The following is a 27,102-nucleotide window of genomic DNA, read 5'->3' on the forward strand; positions in this document are numbered from 1 at the left end:
AAATGAATAAACAGAATAAAATATAAAGTAAATAAATAGAAATGCACTGAATATATATATTTATACGTAATTTAACTACTTAGGATAATAATAATAATAATAATAATAAGCAACACGATGTTTTACATTTAGATAGCTCAATAGTGCAATACTAGAGCTATAAATACTTTATAAAGTGCCACGTTACAAAGGATAGACACCGATACATTTACTCATTTTTCAAAAATATTGGGTCTTTTATACGTAACAACTTGCATGCAATGGTTTTGGTTTCAATGTTGGTATATAATTATATGATGGTTCATTTATTAACAAGTTGCCCAGTTTTTATTGATTTGAATAGTTAAATTACATATGAAAACAAACTCACGCACATATAAATATATGACGCATTCAATGGGTTGGTCGTTTTTGTTTTACGGCATATCAACCCTTTTTGGGTTATTTAATGCCGAATCCAAAGATTTTGAAGAAAAAATTTTAAATAGAATATATTTGTTGTTTTCAAGTCAGTTTCAATTTAACCCATAGTTGGGGCCCTAACAGGTACTACCACTCCGGGTCAGAGTGGACCTGGGAGCAATGGTAATTAAAGGGTGGCTCCACACTCCCCAAAGCCCACAAGCTGGGGCCTCACAGGACCCCCATTGAGAGACTTTTACCCTCTGCAGGGGGGCAGTCGGTGTATTCTAATGCCCCACCGACAGGGCCGCATTCAATGGGAGAACAATGTAAGCGTCAAAAGTTTAAATTCTGAGATTTTTTGTCACAAAACACGTAAAATATAAAAAATAATCTAATAAAAAAAAATCATTGCTGAATTCAAAGTATTTATGTGAAAATAAGTATTTGAATATTTCATATACATCTATTGAAATGTGGATATTTAAGACCATAGGTTTTCTTTAAATTCTCTACCTATTCTATTTGTTTTGATTTTTCCAGACTCGCAAATCAACAAGCACTAACATCATTGTTGTTCATTAAAGTCGAACACTTAGACAATCACCATACATTCATATGTAGATGATCAAATATATTGATGAGATAATATGACGCGTTCGGTGGAAGAATGACGTAAGTTGAAATTCTGATTTGTGTCGCATTTGAATTTAGGTGGAAATAAGTGAATATTGGATATACGTATGCTGAAATATGGATAAAAAGAAAAATACAAAAATAAAACAAGAGAATAAAAGGAAAAGGAATAAAACAGAAAATAAAAGGGTATAAAAAAAGGAGGCATAACAAGAGACAAAAATGACGGGAAAGAAAGTGAAAAAGAGAAATTTTTAAAATGAAAAATAAAAAAATATTAAAGTTTAGTTTACTTTTAATTATAAGATGAAAATAACTAAGTTTATTGTGTTTCACTTTTTAAATTAATATTTAAACTGATATAAAAATCTTAGATACTTGCCAAAAAAAAAAAAAAAAAAAAAAAAAAAAAAAAAACTGCACTGAAAATCGTAAAAATAGAAAAATATGAATTGTGATATAATTATTATTTCAGTTAAAAATCAAATCTATATATTAATACGATCGCGTGCATGTTATTTTGTGTGTCACGCTTACATCTTTTTTCTTCCGAGTTACTATCGTTTCGTGTTATGACCTTTCATTTCTTGTAATAAATTTTACCAAGAATTCTTCATAAGTATTGGTTTCGATTATAGCTGAAGGAACTAAAGTTTATATATATATATATATATATATATATATATATATATATATATGTTTACCTGATATACGCAATGGTAAACTTCAAACTAATATAAATAACAGTATTTATATATAGAAAATTTCTCTCTTTATATATATATACTAGCATTTCAGCCAGGCGTTGCCCGGCTGTTTGGAGGTGTATGTTGAGCAAAAAAAAAAAAAAAAAAAAAGGGTAAATTTTTAAACTTTGACCCTTATTATGACCCCTTAACATTTATTGTTCGGGGCTCAAATCAAGTTAGTAAGTTAGATCCATGTCCAAGGAACCTATATCTAAAATTGCAAGTGTTTAGACCCAAAATCGTCGGAGGAGTTTGGTAGAGTTCTCAAAGGTCAAATCGTTGAACTTTGACCCCTTAACAGCCAAATTTCTGGCCGAAAACCGATCACACAGATTTTCCCAAATCTCAGTACCCTGTATATCAAATTTCGAGTCTGTAGACTGAAAATTGACAAAGTTATTGCGTAGGGAAATGTACACAGACACACAGACACGTTCATTTTTATATAAGAGAAAAATTTTCTATATATAAATACTGTTATTTATATTAGTTTGAAGTTTATCATTGCATATATTAGGTAAATACTACATTCCTTTGATTTCATTAATATATATATATATATATATATATATATATATATATATATATATATATATATTCGAAATTTTGATTTGTGTCGCATTTGAATTTGCTAAATTCAAAGTATTTATGTGAAAATAAGTGTTTGAATATTTGATATACGTACGCTGAAATATGGATACTTAAGACCATAGATTTTCTTTAAATTCTCTACCTTATGTTGTATTTGTTTTAATTTTTCCAAACTTGCAAATCAACGACTAATAACAGCAAATATTTTTGTATATTTATGCAATTTAATTTAGCATAGATATATCAATATTTTCAACATAAAGTGTTTTTCCATTCTATATCATTCACTGTACTGACCTCTATTTGGTTTGTAACTATTTCTGATGTAATTCGTAATTCATGTTAGAATGATATTGTCTTTGTATTTAAATAGTTAATAAATTTCTTCCATTACACCCCATTTAAAGGCTCAAAGAATTATCATTATGCTCCAAACATTGAACCTCTTTTGTGAAAAAAGTATTAAGTGACGCTCACGCCGTTCTTCCACCGAACACGAACGCGTCTTACATTTATTTACTTTTTATTATTTTAAACGGCATAATCGCGTTGACACACCGTTTATCATCAGATCACCGAAGGTAAGCAACACTGTGCCTGGTTAGTACCAGATGGGTGACCATTTGGAAATTCTAGGCGCTGTATGTGCTCTCCGCTTATCTCGGCATTGTTTCCAGTTATCCTGCACATACACTTCACTTGCCACTAGTATTTAACAATATCAACTTAGGAGAGGTGTGGTTAGAGATTGCGCACCTCCTGCCACAAAAAATTCACGCGCAGGCACCCCTACGTGGGTATCCATAGTCTGTGAAAGACTGAAGGAGCCTCGTTTATTATTTTTAAATTCATTTATTTATTTAAAACTAATTCTCTTTATTGCTTTGTAGACATACTAGTAGAATACTCGCCTAAGGATGGATACAAGCAGTAAACTTTTAGACACCCCACTGAAAAAAGAAAATGAATTAGAGAGCTGTAACTATCATATATACGTCATACCAAAAAAGTGTTCAATACATATAAAAATACAAAAATAAAAGTCTAGCCGTTCTAGGGAAGAAGCTATTAGAGTAGAAGGCTTTCTAACATTTAGCGACCTCAATAGTGAAGGGGTGTGATTTTGTTGCTAAGCGGGTTTGTCCAGGATATGCACATTGAGGGGCCACAAGTGCAACGATTTCATCAGAGCACATTCCATTAAAATACTTGTAAAAAAGGCACATGGATGCAACAGTGCAGTGATGGGACAGGGGCTGGAGCCTAGTTGACAAAGTGGGACCTATTAGATTGAAGACCCCTTTTTTTTGGACCCTAAGAGGGAGAGACTAGTGGTAGATGCACCAACCCAAATGTGGCAACAATACTCTATGCATGGGCGAACGGTGGCCTTGTAGAGATACAGGGTACTCTCAGGTGCGAGTAATTTTCTAGGATGATAGAGGGAGCCCACCTTCTTTGCAGCAGCCTTCGCAATGTCCTCAATGCCTCCGTTCCAATTCATTCACAAATATTGGAGGAAGTCATAAGCTTTAGGCAGTAGTCCAAGATACAATGGGGATACTATCCATTAAGTAGATCTCTGAAAATTTGGGTCAGCTGTGTATGGGTAATAATATTGGGATATTTATGCGTTGAAATGTTTTTTCATTGCTTATATGCTTACCTGTTGTATCATCTCCCAATCTCTCCCTTTTAGCCTCACCCACCCGCAATTATATAACTGCCATACTATCTCCCTACTTTTTGCTTTGTTCTTTCCTCTATCCTTTGTTTTATATTTCATTTATCCTCCCTTTATTTCATTTTACATTTTCATCCTAATGTACTCTACGCTAGATTTCACATTCTCCTATATCTGTAACCTAGTTCCCTTCTTCTCTTCTGATGAGAAGCATTAGGCTTCGAAATGCCTAGGTATAAAGATCGTTTCTAACTCAACTTTCTATATGAATGTTTTTCCTTATTAAATTGACAAATAAATTCATATATACCTATATTTATTTTTTTTTTGTTTTACATTTCTTTTTATTTTATGCTCCACCTTCGAATGTTAAGCTTCATATATTCTGATAAATCCCTATATAAAGAATCCATACATATTCTTTAAACCCACATACAGTGTGTAAAAAACAGGGGTCGCTCATAGTTTTATTCATCATCACCATCAGGACGGGCTCCTAGCCCGGACCAATGTGACTCTTCCTCTCTAAGATTCCTGTCTTCCATCAGCTGCCTCAGATCTTCAGGTTCACAGTTGGCCTTGTGTGCTATTTGCTGGATGTATGTGGATTTAGGTCGTCCTTTGCTTGCGCATCCGTGTCGTGAAGTCTGTAGCAATACATCACTCACTAATTCATGCTTACTTCTCAGACAGTGACTGGCAAATTGTAGGCGTCTCTCCCTGATGGTATTAGATATGGCAGGTAGGTTGCCATGAAGTTGCTGCTTCGTGGGATGATTTTGCCAAGATATTTAATACTGTGCCATCTAGTTTTCTTTCCAATCTTTTGGTGAGTGTCAAACAAGGACAGACTCTACTGAAGAACTGCCTTTTCAGTTTGTCAGTTAGCCTTGAAGTGCATACTGAACGTAGCCCATCCAATGTGGCCTATGCTTTTGAGATGCGAATTTCGATATCTCTCTCTGTGGAAACTATGTAGCTACCCAGATACATAAACTCAGCAACTTCTTTCAGTGTTGTTCCAACCAGAGCCCTGATCTCTCCTTCCAACTTGAAAGTCATAAACTTTGTCTTATCTGCATTAATGTTTTATTAATAAACATAAATCCATGCACATTTTTTTCCAATAGCAGTATTAATATGAATTAAGGAAACTTCTATTTACCACGTTCAATATATATTTTCTTTGTGATAATAAAAATGTTAATTTTATTAAAATAGAAAATTTTCACTTGTACAAAAAAAATGGTCACTTCAATTTTTGAATCCCGAATCCCATAAATACAAGACATTTTCAAATAATTATACATCATGGGAAAACATCATTCGGATCAAGTTAAACATGAAATGAAAAAAAAAAAAAAAAAAAAAAAAAAGGCTGAAAAATCACTAAAAAGTATTTCAAGATTTCTAGAAACTTCCATTCTCTGTTTTAAACACAACAAAACATGAAAAATATGTCGTCACCAGTCACTTAGGTGGAAATGGAAGGCCAAAAAGCTGACAAGTAATAATACAAATTTTTTAATTAAAATAAGAAAAGAAAAGACAAATTTTCAAAGACAATGTGTTTGTTATTCTGTACTATTGGCAGTGACATTGCTATTCAGTGAATGAGTGCAGAGATGGGTGATCAGCCAAATGGATGCTGTCGTGGACTATGGAGTTATCGTAACTTATTTACACACTGATATTTATTTGTTCAGCCTCTTTGGACAGCATTTATGTTATTCAATGGGGGTTACAGTAACAAAATGGATGCCTATTTAGACCAATAATAGCATACCCTATTCAAACAGTGTCGGATTCATAGCACCACTTTCATTATAAGTGTTTCTAATCTTTATGTGGGCCCTCCTGTAAGTATTCTTTATAAAAAAATAAAAAAAAAATTGGAGTGGAGGGGGACCAATGGCAACAACAGAATCAAACAAGTCCAAAAGAAAAAGTTTCGTTCCTAGAATATCCTATTTGTGGAAAAAAATACCATAAAGCTGCTTCCCAACCGACTAGAACATGGCTGTCTTCAAGTTTAGTGTAAACAAATACTTGTTCAGCTGTCCTCTTGGATAATCAATTCCTGTTAAGCAATCTTTTGCCCATTCCATCAACAGTTTTCAATCCTCACATGGTAACAACCATTGTCTAACTGACAAATATCCTTAACTCTTATCCTCGAGTTGCTGCTGGGCTATGATAAGTGCTGACTCGTCAGTAATAAAAAGAAAAAGGAATGAATAGAATAACAAGTTTAGTTTAATATGGCACAAGGCTAAAAGTGTTGAGGACTGAATGATGACCAAATGCAAAGTTGATTGCACTGTAAATTACGCTATTAAGTGTCGGGATTAGTGATACGATGATTGATCTGAATTGAAATTAAGAAAATCAGAACTTTTGGGGGTGTCAGAATTGGAAAAAAGTTAGTCTAATTTCTGATGGCAAAAACGATTCTTTTAATTATATATTTGTTTGATAATTTAATATTTTTACAAAATTGTTTTTTACTAAAATGATAAAATGACATTTATTCATTTTAAACTATTTGTAAAACTAAAATCTATATATTATAATAAATTTACGTTTAAAGGCGCAAGTTAAAACGTTACAAGTAAAACTATGAATGAATAAATAGAAAAAAATGTCAGGTGAAAAATATAGATAAAAATTTCACAAAGAGTTCATAAAATCACTATTTTCAATGAATTACAAGGAAAACATTTGCAAAAAATAGCTATAAATATTTGTTCATGTAATGGACGCCACCATGAAAAACATTGTAACCGTTTCATCACTAGTCAGGATACTGTTTGATATGTACATAAAAAATCAGACATTTTGGTTCATGATGAATTGGCTGGAGCGACTTCCATAAAAAACTTCGAATTTCTTCAGGCGAAACTTGGCAAACTCTGAAATTCGCATTAAAATTCAAACTGAACACTTTACTTAATCTTTAGTAGTAGACGGTTCTTGTTCCATTATCCATGATATGGTAAAAATAATCCTAGTTTTTATTGTATTCTTAGTGTCGCCCGCAATGAGATTTAAAACCTTCAATCTCTAGAAAACAGTCACTTAGAACTGATATAGCACACATAATCAAACATTTTATTTTATCCACAAGAGTAGCTGGTTCTTGTTCTAGTAGCCATGACTGGATAGAAAATCTAAATAATTCTTAATTGTTTTTATAATTTTTTCAGGTTCTAAATAATGAATTCATAGAATGTTTCCGTAAAGGTAAATGCCTTGAAAGGTGTTCAAGTACTTAGCATATGACAGCCAAGTTACGTAGTTCTACAATTGTGCAGAAAATTGTGCTGGGTCACTGGTTTTTGAAAAGCATGTTTGATATGGAATGTAAGTGTTCTGGCTGAGACTATAACAAGCCTACAAAGAATGAAACAGGATCAATCATCCAGGAAATTACTAATAAAAATAATGAAATAAGAGAGAGAAAAAAATAATAGAACTGAAGAAAGCAAAAAGGCTTGAAAAGAGATGGAGTCGGTTTGAGATATATTGGGGCCACGGAGGTGAGATGGCTCGAGGCAAGTGGGAAATACAGTGGAAGATGCTCGAGAAAGATGGAGGAAGACGGGAGGATGCTCAAGAAAGATGGGACAGAGATGTGGCAGGTTAGAGATAGATAAGCAGAGATGAAGTAAACTAAAAGGCTAAATAAAGTTTAGGCAAAGGGAGATAAAGATATGGAAATGGCGACAGTTGTGGACGCTAAAGACATATATAGGTGATATGATTGAGGAGACTGGATCACGAAGTGGTTCACTTTAAGTAGGCGAATTTCGTTTTATGAATGAAAATGTGTGAATTTTTGTTTTATAAATGAAAATGTGTGCATTTTCGTTTTATGAATGAAAATGTGTGCATTTTCCTCACAAGTAATGAACTCATCCAGTTCTCTAGGGTATCAGCCAATTCGCTGAAAGATGTTGGAGAAAGAGATCGCTAAAAAAAGAAAAAAAAAGTAAAATCAATTTTATTAATACTTTAAAAAAAAAAAAAAAAAAAAAAAAAAAAAAAAATATTTCTGAAATAATTCCAGCAAGATTTTTTTTGTTATTTTTAAAGTTTAGATAATTAAACTGTTTATTTCCATAAGTCAAAATTTATTTGTTTCCACATAAAGACAAAGTTTTCCTTTTTTTTTTTTTTTTTTAAAATCAAGATTTTGACATAAAGAACATGGCACTCCCTCCACTAGAATACTCCTATGTAAATACACTGGAATATTCAACTGGTTTGCAGAAGCTTGTCTGTACAAGTGGCTAGCATGCATCTAATGTGTTGTGGGGAAAATAAGTTATTTAGTTTCCACCATAGTATTTTTCTTTTCCAATCATTTGTTTATGATAGGAAGTAAGCGGTTCAAAGCAAAAATACAGGGTGACTCACGGGAAACGGATGTTTTTAGAAGGCTCCTTGCTTCTAAATATTTCATAATGGCATAGTTTAGTAAATGTTTTTATGTACATTACAAAATTTTTGTTGAAATATTTAGAGTTTTGTTTTCTTTAAAAACATCTGAATTAAATTTTATTTAAATTCAAAAACAGAAAAATGCATCATGGTCATTTTTTCAATAATCAGCTCCAAAAAGATTAAAATCTTTCAATTCCTTCAAACTACAGTAGAATCCCGGGATACGGCATTAAAAATTAGAAAAAAAAATACAGTACAATATATAATACACATGTATATTATCAAATAACATTATAAATAACAACGCAAGGCGGGGAAAATACCGTAACCAGGAGCCGGGAAAACATTGTATTCCACATCGTAACCTGAAAAAACTATTCCAGGGCCATAGTATCCTGGGGTTCTAATATATATATTAGCAGTCCTCCTGCCGTTACCTGGTCGTAAGATACACTTAAATATATCTTAATTCATGCAGATTTCATATTTATTACTATAGAGTCAATCCTCTATTGATTATTATATTGTACCCAATATATAATAGTGGCCGCCCTTGATAATGACTTAAAGAAAAATAAAACAAAATACTGTTAGAAACTCACTCTATAAATGTCATGGTAACATATACTGGGTGGGTTTCTAACAGAATTCTGTTTTATTTTTAAGTCATTATCAAATTCAAATATTTAGGTGTCAATGCACGGCCATTTTTGTTCTTACCTAACACTCGACACTATTTCTTTTTCGAACCGAATAAATGTTTTTAAAGTGAGTAAATTCACTAAAATCTTTTTCAGATAGGTAGAAGAGTAACTTACCTTACCTTTGATAACGTTTATTTATTATATATTTGTTTTTTGACAACTTTTTCGTACCAATGTGTATTGTAAAACATGCTCGAATTTCGTAAGACGTATTAAATACGTTGCAGGATTTGTCGTTTCGAAATATCAGAAATCTAAATAATTTTTAAAAATAAACAAATATTGTATTATTAGTATTATTATTATTATTAATTTGGAATGTTTTTCTACAATTGCTGTTGTTTAACCATACCTTAGTCTCATGGAGTGTTTTTCACTCCAACTTTGCTTAAATACTCATAATTCCTAGTTGGCAACTTATTTCTTTTCCTCCCAGTACTCTCCTGACTCAGTAAGGGTATAGCACACATTGTATGGTGCAGTTGTATCTCAGTTTATTTTGGAGGTTGGTTGGTTTTTATTTTACGGCATATCAACCCTTTTCAGGTTATTTAATACCGAATCCAAAGATTTTGAAGAAAAAATTTTTTAATAGAATATATTTGTTGTTTTCACGTCGGTTTCTATTTAACCCATAGTTGGGACCCTAACAGGTACTACCACTCCGGGTCAGAGTGGACCTGGGTGCAATGGTAATTAAAGGGTGGCTCCACACTCCTCAAAGCCCACAAGGTGGGGCCTCACCACTGGATATAGTTTAAGGTCATATCCAGGACCCCCATTGAGGGACTTTTACCCTCTGCAGGGGGGCAGTCGGCGTATTCTAATGCCCCATCGACAGGGCCGTATTTTGGAGGTAGACGCCGCTTTGTCATTCTGGGTTGTCCAGTCACCCCAGCTAACTAATGTAGGTATAATTTTATGATTTATATATTTTTGTATTTTTCCAGTGGGAATGAAAATTTGTAGATATATAAGCGCACATTATTTATCATTAGGCTACTCTGTAATATTTAATATGGAATTAATGTTTTCTTATTTTCTTTATCATAAGTGTTGATGGCATTATTTTATTTACACTTTATTACTTTTTCAGTCTTGTAACGATGAGCTTAGCTAACATCATACAGTAGAACCCCGAGATACGGTGTGAAATACATTTTTCAGACCCTGGTTACGGTATTTTCCTTGCCTTACGGTGTTATTTATAATGTTATTTGATTATATACATCTGTATTATATACTGTACAAGTTCTACTGTATCTTAATTTTTCCTTAGTTTTATAATTTACTAGCGAGGGGTACCCGGCGTTGCCCGAGTGTTTGGGGGGGGGAATGTTAAAAAAAAAAAAAAGTAAGTATGAAGATCGAACCCGAACCGTTGAGGGCAAAGTTGTAAATTAAAGTGTGAGGAGAGAAAAAAAAAAAAAAAAACGTGCGATGTTAACCATTGCCCCACCGCGAGATGTTAACGGAAACACGTTTGAATTTATTTAATTAGTTGGATTTAGCAGGTGCCAGTTTTAATGAGTTAATGAGGTCAAGTTTGACTGCGGGATAGTATTCATTTACTGCTGAACGCTTTTTTTCCCCCCACCCCCAAGATGGTATAGGAAAAAGACTAACCCACATGCAGCGAGCGACAAATATTGAATATTTATCTTCCCAAAATCGAGCAAATTAAATAGACAGGCGAGCTTCGTTGTTAACTGTGAGATATTACGATTTCTATGTGATATAAAAAGTTTTAAAAAGTTGTGAACCGACCGACCGCTTCTCTGAAAAAAGCCTTTTGTAGACACACGGAAAAAGCGAACACACATACATACATTTTAGCTTTTATATTTATAGATTTTATTATTTTATATCAATATCAGTAAGCTACAAGTGATTCAAACTGTTCAGTAGGGACTATAGATACATCCTGAAGAAGCATGATAACTTTTTTTTACAAAATAATAACACTATAAATATTTTTGTATTGAGGTGTATAAACATTCCATGGGACTACCATGTTTGGAAAACCCAGGTGACTAACGCAAAATTAAAAACATCTTACAGATCTACAACAATTAAAAAATGAAGGATTAAAAAAGTGAAATAGTAATTGTCTGTATTTTTGAGATGAGGTGTTTTTATTGATTGAGATTGTCGGACTGACTTCCTCAACCTAGTGACATATGGCCGAGTGGTTCTAGACGTTGTATCAAAGTTTACAATTACCCAAAGGTGCCGAGTTCAATCCTGAACGAAGGCAGTGAAAAGTAACATTCAAAACAGAGAATCAGCAACTATGTCCCAGAGCCTAGCTGGAGTCCGAACACGGTACCTCCCCATAATAATAATAAAGGGTTGGGTTCGAGACTCCTAACAAACGGTTCCTCAGTTCGATACAAAAAAAACACCTGATGAAGGCCGGAGGGCAAAACGGCCGAAACGTTGTGTCTATAACAACCAAGATGAGGAAGTCAGTCCAACAATCTCAATAAAAAAGTGAAACATTTATTTTCTCCGATGAGAACGTCTACCACCGAAACATTTAAGATCAAAATCAAGAAAACATTTGGATTGCATGTTTTTTAACGACTTTGTTTTTATATGGAAATTTTTATATATAAAACACGATATAAAGACTACATTAATAATCAAAGTGTAAATAATTGAAACCACTTACAGATTTTCCTCGTTTATCTTTTCTTAAGAAAGAAAAGAAACCTTTCTTCTTTCGAGTGTCTCCCGGTGGCGGCATATGGACATATGTCGCATTGGTTGATGGCTTCATCGCAGACTGATCATACATCCATGTCGGCCCAGTTTGGGACAGATTAGGCACGGACATATAATGTTCCAACTCGGCTAAAAAGAGAAAGTTTTGAAATGATAAAACCAAATGAACATTTTGGAACAAAGAGCTAATTTAATTAAAATTGTAAACTTATTTTTGGATGGACATTGTCGGAATATTATCCAAATACTGTCCTCACAATCAGCTAAACGTTAAACTTACTGGTCGCTGTGGAAGATGACAGGAGTCAAGTGGTTAATGACACGGACTGACAACCTGAGCGTTTCAAGTTCAAATCTAGTTTGTTCCACAAAAATCATTTAGGATGTTGGCAACCTTCACGTGCCCCCCCCCCGTAAATACCGATGTCTTTCTGGAAAGAATTTTAACTAGAAAAATGAAAAATATCTGGGGAATCTTTGGATTCATATATAGCTAGTCTGGGTGTCTGGCGTTGCCCTGGTGTTTGCAGGTGTGTTGTTGAGAAAAAAAAAATACAAGTTGTAGTAGGCAGGCAGGCAGGCAGGTTCGAACCCATGACGCCAAGGCGGAAAAGAAAGTGGAGGTGTATGTAAGGGTGTCGGCTTAGCTAAAAAATAGTAGTAGTAGGCAGGCAGGATCGAACCTGTACCGCAAAGGAGGAAAAGAAAGTGAAAAAAAAAAACAATGTGAAGCGTTAACTACTGCACCCATCGTCTAAACGGAATTGACGTAGGTTCAAATTAAAAGAGGCAATGCCTTTCGAAAATATTGGCGAAAAAAGTGACCCCTCCCTGTAGCAAAGTACCTAGTTGAGAGTGAAGGAATTAATGTTTTTGGCCAATTTTTCGATATTTGTCATCTGAAAGGTAAAACTTCAAAACGATACTGATTTCATAAAAATCCGTCGCCTTTGTCCAAAGTTTTTGCGACACATACAAACATGCATACAAACATAAATTCATACATACATTAAACAAACAGGTGAAATTTATATTATAGACTAGCGAGGGTACCCGGTGTTGCCCGGGTGTTTGTAGGTGTGTGTGGTGTTAAATAAAAAAGAACCCGGGGGGGGGGGTCAAACCGGAAGCCCTGATGCAAAGTTTGAAAATAAAATCGGCCAGCCAGAATGAGTTAGTGAAAGATGTTTGAATTTATTTAAGAACCAAATCGACAGGTGCGCGCCCGGAAGTCGTTGAGCGTTACGACGACGACGTAGGTTTGTTTGTTAAGCGAAGTAAAAAAAGAAAACAACGTTAACACTTAAGCGGGGGAAAAACACAAAAAAAACTAACGTAAAGCAAACGAACGATGAAAAAAGAAAAACGAACATGTGAAAAACGGCTTAAATAAGCCTGTTTCGATATTAAACTTTAAAAAATCGGTGGATACCCGGGTGTTTTTGGGTGTTGCTAAGAATAAGCGAAGTAAAAAAAAAAAAAAAATTAAAAAAAAAAAAAAAAAAAAAAGCAGAAAAACGAACGTTACGTGAAAAATGGCTTAAATAACACTGGTTCAATATTTAAATTTAAAAAAAAAAAGACCCATCTCACACCACGATTCGAACCCAAAACGTTTAGATAATGAACCAAGGCGTTAACCAACTGAGCTAACGCGACGTACATGAAATTTGTTCTGTTTTTTAACTATTTAAAGTAAATCAGGTCACAACGTCATCTGACGCATGCGTAGAATCGGTCATTGTCACGAGAGGACCGTTTTTGTTGACTCCCCCCCCCCCTGTCGAAAATTGTCGATTTCGGGGTGAAAAAGTTAACGTTTTTGGCCAATTTTTTGATATTTTTCAAGCAAAGGATGGAGCTTCGATGTGATATCGAGTTTGTGAATTTTCGTCGCGTCTGTCGAAAGTTTTTAGCAGACATCCAAACATACACACATTTTCGCTTTTATATATATAGATAATGACTGATGACTGTCAGTCACCCTCCTCCATTCCTGTGTTGAAATAAATTGTCAGTAAACATGTTGAGGTCAACACAGGTGACCCGACAAGATTTGATGCATTTACAATGTGTGGCTTCTTAAGGTTAAATGGTTTCACGTGATTGAGTGTCTAAGGGTGAGGGGAAAGGTGTTTTGTTTGGAACGATAGCCTTTCTTTCCCTTTATGGGAATGTATCGAAAACACGGACACGTATGTAGCAGCAGAAAAATCTCACGTATGCAAATCACCAAGACACGGCATGAAGTGACCTCACAACGGTGGCAGAGGGAGAAAAAAGCCGAGAGCAAAAAAAAACAAAAAAAAAAAAAACGTGGTGGCAACAGCAATTTTGAACCACATCATGACATGATAGGACTTAAGCATGTGTCGATGTCAGAAGAACTTTTAAAAACAAGATGTTAGTTCTCTGAACTTATAACACAATTGTCGTACGGCTATGCACAGTGGGGCAAATCACAGGCATAACAGCTGGTTGTAGTTGCGGACTGGGAAATTATTAATTGACCCAGAGACAAAAAGCAGGGATGCAACAATATTGTTGCTGACTTAGGAAATACATGTCAGGCGGCTTGGAATGGACAATGCAAAGATCTTTAATCTGGAACTCTTTGCGGAACTCCTATAAAAAAAATTAAGAAAATATTCATAAAAAAAATTTTTTTAATGGAAACGAGTGAAATAGTGTGAGGGTTTTTCTTTTTGTTAGAAAAAAAAAGATGAAAAGAATGAGGTTTTGGAGCACCAGTTCCATTAAAAAGCAAAACAACATTAAAATCTTATATGTGTATGCCGCGTTGTCTTCTTCGCCGACCCCCATTTTCACTTGTCTTCTGCACTTGCACATTGCACCAAGACATGGTTAAGGTTTACTTCTCCCATATGATTATGCTATAATCAGGTGTCGAATGATATTACATAAATGATCATGTGTTCAGGACAGAACAGAGTTTCAAGGGAGTTGGAGGCGAGAAAGCGCCCGTGCCAAATGTGGCTTGTATTGTAAAAATCTAGGAAAATATTTATATTTATATATAGTTCATCGACCATTTTTAAAGCTATGTATTTAAGAAACGAATAAATATAAGCCTCTTTTTTGATTTCTCCCCTCGTAAACGAACTTCTCTCCCCAATAAAACCTTTAAAACAGCAACAAGCCTCCATTGTTCCATAATAAGTTTTATTTACCCAAGTTAAACAGCTAATCAACAGACACTAGATGATACAACTATAAAGATCAACTTTGACACACATGGAAAAGGGACAATCAGACAATCAAAGAAGGAAGACCAGACTGTGCACGTATGCAAAAAAAGACTAATTAATTGTTCTTGATCGATCACTAGTGATAACTGTTGCGGAAATGATCAAAAAGAAAGACTCAAACAATGGGTTTAGGTAGAAAAGAATATATTGTACAAGAAAGTGGATACAAAGAAAAGGTTATCAGCATTTCCGACTGTTAGATTGAAAGTCTATAGTCTTTCATTAGGTCATTATAATTCTCTATGAAAGTATTAAACTCCGAATTTTTTTAAAATAGTTAGAAGAGTCCGTTACGAGTTAATGCTAAGTCCCCTATAAGAATGACACACATGTGCATAACTACGTGATTGTGTGAACCGACTATGTGCTTCACTTTGTTTAATGTTTGTTTAGGAAAATGTTACACTTGTATGGCCTACAAAAAATGTTACACTTGTATGGCCTACAAAAAATGTTACACTTGTATGGCCTACAAAAAATGTTACACTTGTATGGCATACAAAAAATGTTACACTTGTATGGCATACAAAAAATGTTACACTTGTATGACCTACAAAAAATCCGTCAGCCACCCTGTCGGTATACCTTGATAGGGAAACCTGGGTGATTAGCAATAAACTAACCCCTTCTCAGAGAGAGAAGGTCGGAGTCTGAGAGGGTCGACCTCCAGCGACTAAACAGAATAATACCTCAGCCCACTAGCAACAAATCCGCTGATGGACTCGTATCATAATTCTAGATGCGACTAAATAGTAAAATATTGGAGAAGTTTTGAAATTTATAGAGAAGGAGTTCTTATACAAGAACAGGAAATAAATAAATCGACAGCAGAGACTTGCCTGACAGACTACAAATGTACGAAACACTGGTTTTAGCAACGCTTATCATATGGGAGTCAACAGCGCAATGTACCCATTTCAGTTTATTTTATTTAAAGGAAAAGTATTAAATTTTATAAAAAAAGCTTTGATAGCAGCATTTCAAAATAAAATTTTATAATGTTTTAAAATACAAATTTGTTTCTTTCAAAACATGTGTTCATGTTGTGTGTTTTTACTAGTCATTTTATTTCAGTACTAACTGTCCCGACCTGGTTTTGCCGGGATTATTCAAACTAAACCAGTATTCAGGTAGCATTTCCTTCTTGGTTGTTGTATTTATGTTATGTCAATGCTATTTATTTTACTTCAAATAACAATGAAATAAAGAAAATATTAAAAACTTTTTTTTTTTTTAAATGTAGGTTATGTTATTTCACACAGTCTGAAATGTTTCCCATCATTGCTAACACACATTCACGAAAGTTTTCAATAAATCGATGGCTTATTCCGAGTGGAATAGCAGCAATTTCAGAAATAACTTGTTTTAATTCTTCAAGACATCGAGGCTTGTGGCTGAATACTTTTGACTTCAAATATCCCCACAAGAAAAAAAATCATAGTGGTTTAGATCAGGCGATTTTGCGGGCCAATCAATACCACTACGCAAAGACATCAAATGATTCGGCAAGACTTCCTTAAAAAATGCATAAATTCAAATAGAAATGTATTTTGACCTCATTAAAATAAAATAGCATTCTATGCATATTTAACAAACAAACAAGTGAAGCATGCATGGTCCCCTGTGATTGCACAGTGAATGAGGCATAAAAAAATGACTAAGTTCAGCATTTACCCCCCCCCAACCAACTCAATTTAACCCCAAATTCCCCAGGGGAGGTAAAATCCTGGTGAAAATGAACAAAGGTGCAGTTTTAGGCTTTAACATATGTAAATTTGAGTTCTGCACCATGCAATAAAAGAAATTACTAACTTCATCATTTGCATCCCCTCTCCCATTTAGCCCCAAAAGTCGCCAAGGCCTTAAAATATTTAAATTTGGGTTTGGCACCATGCAAAACTGCTAAATAGACATACACAGAAAATTTGGGACAAATATGGTAAAATAGTCCCAAAAATGGAGTGTTTTCATTAACCCTAAAATAGCCCCTGGGACACACACAAGAGTTACTGCGAAGTATAGACAAACAAAATTATATAGAAATCAGTTGGTTACAACTTTTCAGAAAGTTCTATAAAACTCCAAGGCATCAATTTTTTTTTTAATAATAATTACAAAAGTGTCAATTTTAACCATTTTAAACCGAAAGGCACCCTTAGGGATAAAATCGGAGTTTTCCTGGAAAATCTGTTCTATTACTTCTTTACTCATATCATGCTTAATGTTTGTACAAAATTTAAAAATAAATTCCAAGATGTAGTTATTGAGAAAAGTGCGGAGAGACAAACGGACAAGAGTGAATTTACAGGTCCACCCTCCATTTGTCGGGGGACCAAAAAAATATTTTCTTCATTTAATTGTTATTTCATTTTTTTTTTTTTTACCTACAAATATGTCAGATTATTTTGGGACACCCAATATTTTTCTGTTAAGCTGTCAAATCTTAATTGGATTAATTCTTTTTAATCACTGGTAATATTATCATATAATTTTTTTTTCTTTATTTTTTTAATTCAATTTTCACCCCAAAAAAGGCACAGTGCCACTTTGAAGTAGGGGTCTACTATCGGGGGCATAAGTTGCAGGGGTATTATGAAGGGAGATGAGCAGCAAGATATCTGTTCACATTACACGTGAACTTCTGCATGTCAGTACAGTTGGGAAAGCAGAATCCCGGAAGGGAGTTCCAAAGTCTAGCAGTTCTGGGGAAGAAACTATTGAAGTAGAAGGCTTTCTTACACCTAGGGATCTTTACTGTGAAGGGGTGGGATTTAGCTGCTTTTCGGGTTTATCAGGGGTATTCACGTCGAGGAGGTACAAGTGCTTGTAGTTCATCAGAGCATTCACCATTAAAGTACTTGTAGAAAAGGCAGAGGGATGCAACAGTTCGTCGAGGGGACAGAAGCTGAAGCCTAGATGATAGTTCAGGACCTATCATGTTGGCGACTCTCTTTTGAACCCTGTCCAGGAGTGAGAGACAAGTAGCAGATGCACCAGCCCAAATGTGACAACAATACTCCATACATGAGCGAATAGTGGCCTTATAGAGTTACAGGATACTTTCAGATATAATACCCGGGCAATGTCAAATAGCATAACTAATTACATTAACACGGTTATTCATCTGTTTATCTCTACATTAATAAAGCTAGCAAAAATACACAATCAGAAATCACATATTTGCTAGCATATCATTACCCTTAACTGACCCAGAAAGACCGTATAGAGTGGAGTTTTCACACAGTTGACCCACTGAACCATGAGAACCAGAGAGTGAGCTTGCAAAATATACGGTGGTCATTAGAAATACGAGAAATTTGTCAAAAGCTAACTTATTTTTACAAAAATTCATTTTTATGGACCCATTCTTTTTTGGCGATATTCCAAAAATCACTTGAATTTTTTTTTTATTTTTTTTTTTTTATTACATTTTCACCCCAAACAAGGCAAATTGCCACTTTGGTGTAGGGGGCTACTATCAGGGGCAACAACTACTGGGGTACTATGTAGGGATTTGGGCAGCAAGGTGTCGGTTCACGTTACACTTGAACTTCTACACGTCAGTACTGTTGGGGAAGCAGGGACCTGGAATGGAATTCCAGAGTCTAGCGGTTCTGGGGAAGAAACTATTGGAGTAAAAAGATCTTTTACATCTAGGGATCTCTACAGTGTGGGGGTGGGATTTAGCAGCCTGTCGGGTTTGTCGAGGGTGCTCACGTCGTGGGGGCACAAGTGATTGCAGTTCTTCAGAGCATTCACCACTAAAATACTTGTAGAAAAGGCAGAGGGATGCAACATTTCGTCGATGGGACAGAGGCTGAAGCTTAGATGCCAGTTCAGGGCCTATCAGGTTTGCGACTCTCTTTTGAACCTTGTCAAGGAGCGAGAGACTAGTAGCAGATGCACCAGCCCAGATGTGGCAGCAATACTCCATACATGGGCGAATGGTGGCCTTATAGAGGTACAGGATACTTTCGGGTGTTAGTAGTTTTCTAGCACGGTAGAGAGAGCCCACCTTTCTTGCAGCGGCCCTGGCAATGCCTTCAATGTAATTGTTCCAACTCATGTTCCCTGTGAACGTTAGGCCAAGGAGTTTGAAAGATGGACTCTCAGATAAAGAGTCGTTGGCCATTGCTATGGGTGGTAGAGAGGGTTTCTTGTAATTATTGAATGAAACTAGTTTAGTCTTGGCAGCATTGAACGCGACCAACCACTTTTGTCCCCATTCCACTACAGATTGGAGGTCTTCCTCTAGTGTTTCTGCCATTTCTTTTGAAATGTGTTCATTCGTCTTCCTGTCGTGTCTGCCATAGAGTGTAGTGTCATCAGCATATATACCCATCTCAGAGGCAATGTTGTCGGGGAGGTCATTTATGAATATCAGGAACAATAAAGGTCCAAGGATAGAACCCTAGGGCACCCCCGCATTTATATCATATTGTTTAGATGTACGACCGTCGAGGACAACCTGGATTTTTCTCTTATCTAAGAAGGATTTAATTATGTTAAGTATTCTACCAGTGATACCGTATGATCTGATTTTACTGAGGAGACCCTCATGCCATACCCTGTCAAAAGCCTTAGATATATCTAGAGCTACCGCTCTGCCCTCCCCCGCTTTGTCCAGTGAATGGTATATACGTTCAGAGATCACAGTTAGGATGTCTGCTGTGGAACGGGCTTGTCTAAATCCATATTGTTTGTCAGTCAGTAGATTAGCATCTGTAAGATGATGGACTAGAGCATGGTTAATTATGGTCTCAAATATTTTGGCAAAAAGTGGGAGGAGGCTAATGGGGCGATAATTTGATGGGTCTGTCCTTTCGCCAGAATTCTTGAATACTGGTACAACAGAAGCAGTTTTCCAACAGCCCGGAAAGCAAGCTTCATTAAGGCATTTGTTGTAAAGTTTGGAGAGAACTGGAGCTACTTCGGCTGAGCACTTTTTTTAATAGCACAGCTGGGATAAGATCGGGTCCACATGCTTTTGAGGTGTCAAGGTTTTTTATGATAGCATGCACCTGAGCAGGGGTGGTTTTCAGATCGTCTAGCGTGGCGTCTGTCCGCATAGGAAAGTCAGGTAGGGGGTGGTTGGAAGGGTCCAGTGTGGAGTTTGAGGCAAACCGACTTGCAAGCATGTTAGCCTTGTCGGTTGCTGAGGAGATAACCTCGTGATTGTTGGTTAGTGGGAGAATTGATCAAATAGTTTTATTTTTCACTAAGAAAATCAAATTGTATGAATAAGCAAAAAGGAACCGTATCCCATTACTATTTTTTAGAAAACAAAGGCAGATAACCCCACAATAATTTAAACTTGCGAGATCAGCCTAGTATTACTAACGATTTTACAGTAATCGCGTTAAATCATTTAAAAATGACTTTCTTTATAAAAAAAAAAAAAAATACTTGATCACTTTACGTGATTTTTGTAATATGACATTTTCATTCCGTGACGGGTACATACATCATAAAGATCTTTTTGTATTTTTATTTAGGTTAAACTGTGGACTAGGACCTTGCTTTCTTTTGTAGCTACATCCGCATGATAGGTTTTGTCTATTTGTCTGTCTGTCACACTTAAATTAGAAATTATATTTTCAGTATTAAATCCGTAGGTTTGATGTACACATGTTAGTTTAGATGAGTCCAAGTAGCTTTGTAAAAGGTACTTTCTGTCGGTTAGTCTTTCATGATTAATTATTAAATAGCATTTTGTTGATCTGTCACTTAATTTCTATATAGGATTTTCATTAGTCTGTCACGCTTAAGTTTTGAAATTTAGTATAGTGGAAAGTGGACCTTGCATTTAATTTTAGCAGTCGCATAACTCTTGCTTCCCTTATTTTTGTTCTTTAGTTCTCACATTTCATTAGCGATATTTCTGACAAAAATGGAAGAATTGCTGTTTTCTGAATCAGAATCTATTCATCTCATATCGTTAGTTGTTTTTTGTTTTTTTTTAATCTTGAAATCGTTTTTTATTACTTTTTTCGCTTTTTACATCAAGTGGCTTCATGCTTTTTCTGAAGAAATTTCCATTAAAAAGAAAAAAAGAAAAAAAAAGATCCGGAGTTTTAATGTTATAGAGATACTGGTAAATAATCTCAAAACTAAAATAACTACAACTTTGTATATCAAATTAAGCTTATTGCTCTCTAAGCAAAGTTCTTGTAGATTCAAAATGAACTGCGCTTTTCAGGTATTTAGAAAGCAAAGATGCTTGGATCCAGCAACTAATATCTATCTATGCAAAGTAGATGGACATTTAAAAAATGAAAAAAAATTTAAAGGAGTGAATGGACCAGATAGAATATATGAAATTGAATGGAATTTTAATTTTTTTTTTTTTTTTTTTTTTGAAAATAACAGATTTTCGGCCTTTGGGCTAGGATCTAAATGGAATATCTGCTCTGTCTTCTGACAATGAAGAGATCATTTTAGATTAAAGGAATTTTTATTTTTGTTCTAATCCAAAATGCACTTTAGGCGTGAGGGGGGGCATACATTTTCTCCACATTAAAACCGACCTTTTGTGCAACTTCATTCTTGCGAGGGAGGCAAATAAATAGAGACACAGGGTGATAAAAAATATGAAACATAACTGGCTATTAGGTTGGTGCAAAAACAATATCGTTTTCTCACGTGTTACGTTTATATATGACTAACCTGGGTGCTCGGCGTTGCCCCGGTGTTTGGAGGTGTATGTTGACAAAGAAAAAAAAAAAGTGGTAGTAGGCAGGCAGGCTCGAACCCATACCGTGAAGGAGGAAAAGAATGTGACCCCCCCCCCCCAAAAAAAACGTCATGTCTTTGTCTTTGCCGTTGCGTCCATTGCAAAACCAGAAGTGGCAAAGGATAAAATTAAGGCTAGTCGATTGAAAAGAGGGGAATGACTTTCGAAAATATCGGCGAAAAAAGCGAACCCTTCCTCGTAGAAAAGTACCCAATTGAGGGTGAAGGAATTAATGTTTTTAGCCAATTTTCGATATTTGTCGTCTGAGGATTAAGCTTAAAAACGATACCAATCTCATGAAAATCCGTTGCCACAGTCGAAAGTTTTAGGCACACATACATACATTTAAACAGACAGGTAAGACTTATATAATAAACTAGCAGGGCTACCCGGCGTTGCTCGGGACCATATAAACAATGAGAAAATTGAATTTGGTTTGGGAATATATTTGTTATTCTTATGAGAGAGGAATTTTGTATGTTTATGTATCATTTGCTATTTCAAGCAAAAGAATATTTTACTTACATAAGACGGGCATTACACATATGAAATAATTGTATCTTACCTAGGGTAGGTAATCCACAGCATGTATATGCAAGGACGGGTAATATACAACACATTTATCTCATCAAATCCCAAGCGATGCCAGGTATTTTGCTAATATATATTCTTACCTATTTCATTCAATCCCAGGCAACGCTGGGTGTTGTGCTAGTATATATCTCAATCAATCTCATTAAATCCTGGGCGACGCAAGGTATTCTGTTAGTATATATTTCAATCAATCTAATTCAATCCAAGGCAACGCCAAGTATTCTGCTAGTATATATTTGCATCTATCTCACTACATCCCAGGCGACCGTGTATTCTGCTTGAATACATTTGCATGTATCTCATTGAATCCAGGGTGACTCCGGGTAATCTGTAAGTATATATGTGTACGTATCTCATTGAATCCCATAATTCTTGGATTGTTACAAATTTCGACAATTTAACCCACATTATCGCTGACCTGTCTAAAATAATAACTTTGAGACATTGTCTTGGCTGGTTTTTCATTACAAACACATCATCCAAATAACTCACATTTCATCATTTTTCATAATTTTTTGATATGTTACTAATTTCAACAACCATGTCATATGATTTAACTTACATTATCGCCTCCACTCTTACTAAAATAAAAACATTGATACATAGGGTATGGTATGTTACTAATTTCTGCTATCATTTTTCATGAGTAAATCCACATTATCGCCCCCTTCTATCACTAAAATAATAACTTTTAGACATTGTATGGCTGGTTATTTCATTACAAACCCACCAACAAAGTAACTCACATCATATCATTTTTCATAATTCTTGGATATGTTACTAATTTCGACAATTATTTTTAATGAAGTAACTTAAATAATCACGACCTCGTACTAAAAGAATAACTTCCACACATTGTCTGGTCTGTCTAGTTCATTACGAATACACCAATCAAATAACTCACATTTCATAATTTTTCATAATTTTTGTATATGCTGCTAATTTCAACCGTCATTTTTTCTGAGTTCAATCATATAATCCCTCTCCTCTTACTAAAATAATACCTTTGAGACATTTCTAAGCTGTTTATTTCATTACAAACACATTAATAAAATACCTCACATTTCATCATTTTCCATAATTCGTGGATATGTTATGAATTTCGACAATCAAATTTAATGAGTGTGCACATATAATCGCCCAATTCTTACTAAAATCATAAATTTGCTACATTGACTGGGCTGTTTATTTCATTATAAACACACCAACCAAATAACTAAAAATTCATTTTTCATAATTCTTGGATATGTTACTAATTTCGACAATTTTTCACGAGTTAATCCACATTATCGCCACCTCCTATTACTAAAATAATAACTTTCAGACATTGTATGGCTGTTTTTTTTCATTACAAACACACCTATCAAGTTACTCACATTTTACCATTTTTCATAATTCTTGGATATGTTACTAATTTCTACAATTATTTTTAATGAAGTAATCCAAATAATCGCCCACCCCCTCTTTAACCGACACGATCCCCTTCCTCTTACAAAAATAACAACTTTGATACATCTTCTAGCCAGTCTATTTCATTACGAACAGACCAATCAAATAACTCGCATTTCATCATTTTTTATAATTCTTGGATATGTTACTAATTTCGACAATCATTGTTTATGAGTTGACCCGAATAATCGACCCTCTCTTACTAAAATACTAACTTTCAGACAATATCTGGGCTGTTTATTTCATTATAAACACACCAATCAAATAACTTACATTTAATAACTTTTCATAATTCTTGGATATGATACTAATTTCGACAATCGTTTTTCATGATTTAACCCACATAATGCCCTCTCCGCTTTCTAAAACAATAACTTTGAGACATTGTCTCTCGTTATTTCATGATAAACACACCAATCAAATAACTCACATTTTATCATTTTTCATAATTCTTGGATATGTGACTAATTTTGACAATCATTTTTCATAGTTTAACACACATAATCGCTCCTCTTTTACTAAAATAACAACCATGCAACAATGTCTGGGGTGTCTATTTCATTACAAACACACAAATCAAATAACTAACATTTCATAATTTTTCATACTTCTTAGATATGTTACTAATTTCGACAATCGTTTATAGTGATTTAACTGACACAATCTCCTTCCTCTTTCTAAAATCATAACTTTGAGACATTGTCTGGGGTGGTTATTACATTACAAATACACCAATCACATTTCATCATTTTTCATAATTCTTGGATATGTTACTAATTTCAACAATCATGTTTCATGAGTTAACCCACATAATCCCCTTCCTCTTACTAAAGTAATACATTTGAGACATTGTCTGGGCTGGTAATTTCATTACAAACACACCAATCACATAACACACATTTCATCCTTTTTCACTTTTCTTGGATATGTTACTAATTTCAACAATCATTTTTAATGATGTAACCCACATAATCGACCCCCTCTTACTAAAATATTAACTTTAAGACTATATCTGGGCTGTTCATTTCATTATAAATACACCAATCAAATACCTCACATTTTATCATATTTCATAATTCTTGGATATGTTACTAATTTCGACAATCATTTTACATGATTTAACCTAAATAATCCCTTTGCCTCTTATTAAAATAATACCTTAGAGATATTGTCTGGCTTGTTATTTTATTACAAACACACCAATTAAAAACTCACATTTCATCATTTTTCATAATTCTTGAATATGTTACTAATTTCAACAGTAATGTTTCGTGATTAAGCCCACATAATTTACCCCGTCCTACTAAAGAAATAACCCTGAGACTTTTTCTCCGCTGTTTATTTCATTATAAAAACAGAAATAAAATAACTTACATTTCACAACTTTTCATAATTCTTGGATATGTTACTTATTTCGACAATCATGTTTCATGAGTTACCCAACATTATCGCCACCTCTTACTAAAATAATACATTTGAGACATTGTCTCGGCTGTCCATTTGATTACAAACATACTACTCAAATAACTCACATGTCATCATTTTTCATAATTCTTGGATATTTTACTAATTTCAATAATCATTTTTCTTGATTTAATACTAATTATAGCCCCGTTCTTACTAAATAACTGTGATACATCATCTTGGCTTTCTATTTCATTAAGAACACACCAAACAAATAACTCAAATTTACTCATTGTTCATAATTCTTAGATATGTTACTAATTTTACGATCATTTTTTATCATGTAACCCACATAATTGACCCCCTCTTACTAAAATCACTTTCAGACTATATATATATGGGCTGTTTATTTCATTATAAACACATAACTTACATTTAATCACTTTTCATATTTCTTGGTTATGTTGCTAATTTCGACAATCGTTTTTCATGATTAACATAATCCCCTTTCTCTTACTAAAATAATAACTTTGAGTCATTGTCTGGCTGGGTTTTTTTTTCATTACAAACACACCAATCAAATAACTCAGATTTTATCATTTTTCTTAATTCTTGGATATGTTACTAATTTCGACAATCATTTTTCATTATTTACCCCATACAATCCCCTTTTTACAAAAAAAAAATACATTTGAAACATTGTCAGGCTAGTTATTTCATTACAAACACACCAATCAAATAACTCCTATTTCATCATTTTTCATAATTCTTTGATATGTTACTTATTTGGACAATTTTTCATGATTTCACGACACAATCGCCCCATCTTCCTATACAGGGTATTCTGTTATCACAAATATCCACCTATCTTATCCGATCCCAGGTATTCTCCTAGGAAACATCCCACCTATCTCATCCAATCCCAGGCAACGTCGGGTATTTTGCTAGTACATATATCCACCTTTCTTATCCAATCACCGACAACGCTGGGTATTCTGCTAGTATAAATATCCAGCTATGAAACCACATCGAAGACAGTTCACTGGCATATTATAGCAATGATTGTATATTAATCTAATGGTATTCAACAATGAAGCTACATCCAAGGGAGTTCACTTGCATAATCCAATGGTTGTCGACATTGAAGCTACATCCAAGGGAGGTCACTTGCATATTATAACAATGATTGTATATTATTCTAATGGTATTCGACAATGAAGCTACATCCAAGGGAGGTCACATATATTATAACAATCTAGTGATTAATGATCTGCATAAATCATTTGGTAATCCCAAGTAGTCACCCATCTTAGAATGACAACCTCATTTTTGCTTAACTTTGGTGATCTACATAAAGCATTTTGTATTTCCAAGTAGTCTCCCATCTGATAATGACCAGACAAAGTATTGCTTAACTTTAGTGATCTGCATGAATCATTTGGTAATCCCAAATAGTCACCCATCTTAGAATGATCAACCTCATTGTTGCTTAACTTTGGTGAGCTACATACAGAACTTTGTATTCCAAAATTAGTAACCCATCTGGTAATAGCCAGACTCCATGTTGCTTAACTTTAGTGATCTGCATAAATCATTTAGTAATCCCAAGTAGTCAGCCATCTTAGAATGACCAGACTACATATTGCTTAACTTTTCACGTATTGTTTGTTTTTGTTTAAACTAATTTACATGTATGTTAAAATTGTAAAATCAA

The 27,102-nt window shown here is 34.4% G+C and overlaps 1 protein-coding gene across 10 annotated transcripts in view; it reads right to left on the reverse strand.

The window, feature by feature from the left end:
• The window catches only part of LOC145247326 (uncharacterized), a 489,868-nt gene that overhangs the window by 93,620 nt on the left and 369,146 nt on the right, over window positions 1-27,102 (reverse strand). For all 10 annotated transcript variants that reach the window (XM_080108978.1, XM_080108981.1, XM_080108973.1 and 7 more), the window contains one exon: window positions 11,887-12,068. In XM_080108978.1, the coding sequence (XP_079965104.1) occupies window positions 11,887-12,068 (182 nt within the window). The remainder of the gene's footprint in view (window positions 1-11,886; window positions 12,069-27,102) is intronic.

This window comes from Euprymna scolopes, chromosome 25, assembly GCF_053919585.1.
Source record: "Euprymna scolopes isolate OS-2025 chromosome 25, ASM5391958v1, whole genome shotgun sequence".
Taxonomy (NCBI): domain Eukaryota; kingdom Metazoa; phylum Mollusca; class Cephalopoda; order Sepiida; family Sepiolidae; genus Euprymna; species Euprymna scolopes.